This window comes from Eurypyga helias, unplaced genomic scaffold (genome assembly GCF_000690775.1).
Source record: "Eurypyga helias isolate BGI_N326 unplaced genomic scaffold, ASM69077v1 scaffold8228, whole genome shotgun sequence".
NCBI lineage: Eukaryota > Metazoa > Chordata > Aves > Eurypygiformes > Eurypygidae > Eurypyga > Eurypyga helias.
The window spans coordinates 1,199-3,703 of NW_010264898.1; the positions used below are offsets into that span (position 1 = coordinate 1,199).

The 2,505-nt window shown below is 55.3% G+C and overlaps 2 protein-coding genes across 2 annotated transcripts in view; both read left to right on the top strand.

The window, feature by feature from the left end:
• The window catches only part of LOC104513236 (kallikrein-13-like), a gene marked incomplete at its 5' end in the record, with an annotated part of 2,096 nt that extends 820 nt beyond the window's left edge, over positions 1-1,276 (top strand). The window contains one exon of the mRNA XM_010156521.1: positions 1,124-1,276. Coding sequence (XP_010154823.1) covers positions 1,124-1,276 — 153 coding nt within the window. The remainder of the gene's footprint in view (positions 1-1,123) is intronic.
• Positions 1,277-1,861: 585 nt separating this feature from the next.
• On the top strand, positions 1,862-2,324 carry LOC104513237 (ovarian abundant message protein-like; the record flags this gene model as incomplete). Its single annotated transcript, XM_010156522.1, has 1 exon — positions 1,862-2,324. A coding segment is annotated over exon 1 (463 nt), but the record flags the coding sequence as incomplete, so codon positions are not given.
• Positions 2,325-2,505: the final 181 nt, after the last annotated feature.

Below are 2,505 nucleotides of genomic sequence, written 5' to 3' on the forward strand. Positions count from 1 at the left end.
TGTTGTTGGGTCTCCACCCCAACAAGGGTTGGCCAAGTCATTCACAGTTGGCCAATCCAAGAGGAATTGGCCAATCCAAGAGGAGTTGGATAACCCCAGGTTGGTGGTTGGCCAACCCGGTGTTGGGTCTTCAACCCAACACAGGTTGACGAAGTCATTCACGGTTGGACAATCCAGGAGGAATTGGCCAATCCAAGAGGAACTGGCCAATCCAAGAGGAGTTGGATAACCCTGGGCTGGTGGTTGACTAACCCAGTGATGTTCTTCAACCCAACAAGGGTTGGCCAACCCAAGAGGAGTCGGATAACGATTGGTTGATGGTTGACCAACCTGCTGTTGGTTCTTCAAACGAAGTCATTCACGGTTGGACAATCCAGGAGGAATTGGCCAATCCAAGAGGAACTGGCCAATCCAAGAGGAGTTGGATAACCCTGGGCTGGTGGTTGACTAACCCAGTGATGTTCTTCAACCCAACAAGGGTTGGCCAACCCAAGAGGAGTCGGATAACGATTGGTTGATGGTTGACCAACCTGCTGTTGGTTCTTCAACCCAACAAGAGGGGTTGGCCAACCCAAGAGGAGTTGAATAACCCCGGGTTGGTGGTTATTCCTTCTCCTTGGAGTTGGTTATTCCAACTCCTTCACAGTTGGCCAACTCAACAAGCACCAGCCAACCCAAGAGGAGTTGGAGAACGATTGGTTGATGGTTGACCAACCTGCTGTTGGTTCTTCAACCCAAGGGTTGGCCAATTCATTCAGAGTTGGGCAACTCCAGACTGGCTGGCAAACCCAAAGAGAGCTGGACAACCTACCAGAGTGGTTGACCAATCCAGTGACGGTTAAAGAAGCCTCCAAGCATGAGTTGACCCAATGGGAGTTGATCACCCAACGCAATGGAACAACTCCAAGTGTTGGACAACCCAACGTCACCGGGTTGTAGATTATCAACCCCAAAAAGGGTTGACCAAACCAGGTGGAGGTGACCAATCCAATGGCAGTTGACCAACCCCAGCGATGGTTGGCCAACCCGAAGAGGTCATCCCGACCCAAACGAGGCCCATCAATGGACTAGGAGTTGGGTGAACCAGTGGAGAACGGTGGGTTCACGCCCCGTCTTTCCGTAGGGTGATTCCGGAGGACCTCTGGTTTGCAACGGGACCCTCCAAGGGATCGTCTCCTGGGGCATGGAGAAATGTGGGCAGCCCAGGAGACCGGGCGTCTACACCAAGGTCTGCCGATACGCCCAGTGGATCCGGAAGACCATGAAGGACAACTAGCGACGCTCCGAACGCCCAGGGAGAGGTCGGAGCACCCTTCCGGGCCACCACTGCCCGCCGCGGGCGGGACGTTGGGACAGCAGAGGCTGTGGCGAGGTTGTGGCGAGGGGGACGTGGTGAGGGGGCGCGTGGGACGGCACGAGAAATTAAAGAGTTGTGATGGTCGGTGGGAAATTTTGTCCTTTCAACCTCTCCCCCTCCAAAAAAAAAAATTGGATTTCCAGATCAATCCCAGGCATCTCCTCTCCTCCAGGGTCATCCACAGGCCCAGTGTCCGCTCCTGGCCACGGGCTTCGAGGTCAGATCCTTCCCACCGTCCCCAAAATATGTGACTTTCCGGCAGGAAGAGCCGACTCGGAAGACGAAGCTCGCGTCCGTCGCGCGCGCTGTCCTACCGGTCATCTCCCAAGGACCACGGGCGTGGCTGCAGCTGACCAATCGGCGGCGTTGAGGACGCGGGACGCTGGTGGACGCATCCTCCAACCCAAATGGAGTGGGTCAACCCAACCGGGGTGGCCAACCGAAGACGGTTGCCCAACGCAAGCACTGTTGGCCATCCTATCCAATGGGAGGTGACCAATGGGAATGGAGAACCCAACGAGCATCGGCCAATGCAACGAGGGTCGTCCAATCGGTGAGGGTGACCCAAGCGGGGAGGGTCACCCTATTGGTGAAGGTCACTCAATTGGTGAGGGTCACCCAATCGATGAGGGTCAGCCAATCAGTGAGGGTCAGCCAATCAATGAGGGTCACCCAATTGGTGAGGGTCACCCAATCGATGAGGGTCAGCCAATCAGTGAGGGTCAGCCAATCAATGAGGGTCACCCAATTGGTGAGGGTCACCCAATCGATGAGGGTCAGCCAATCAGTGAGGGTCAGCCAATCAATGAGGGTCACCCAATTGGTGAGGGTCACCCAATCGATGAGGGTCAGCCAATCAGTGAGGGTCAGCCAATCAATGAGGGTCACCCAATTGGTGAGGGTCACCCAATCGATGAGGGTCAGCCAATCAGTGAGGGTCAGCCAATCAATGAGGGTCACCCAATTGGTGAGGGTCACCCAATCGATGAGGGTCAGCCAATCAGTGAGGGTCAGCCAATCAATGAGGGTCACCCAATTGGTGAGGGTCACCCAATCATTGAGGGTCACGCAAATTAGTGAGGGTCAACCAATCAATGAGGGTCACCCAATCGCTGAGGATCACTTGGGCTCTACCCAAGACCCACCCA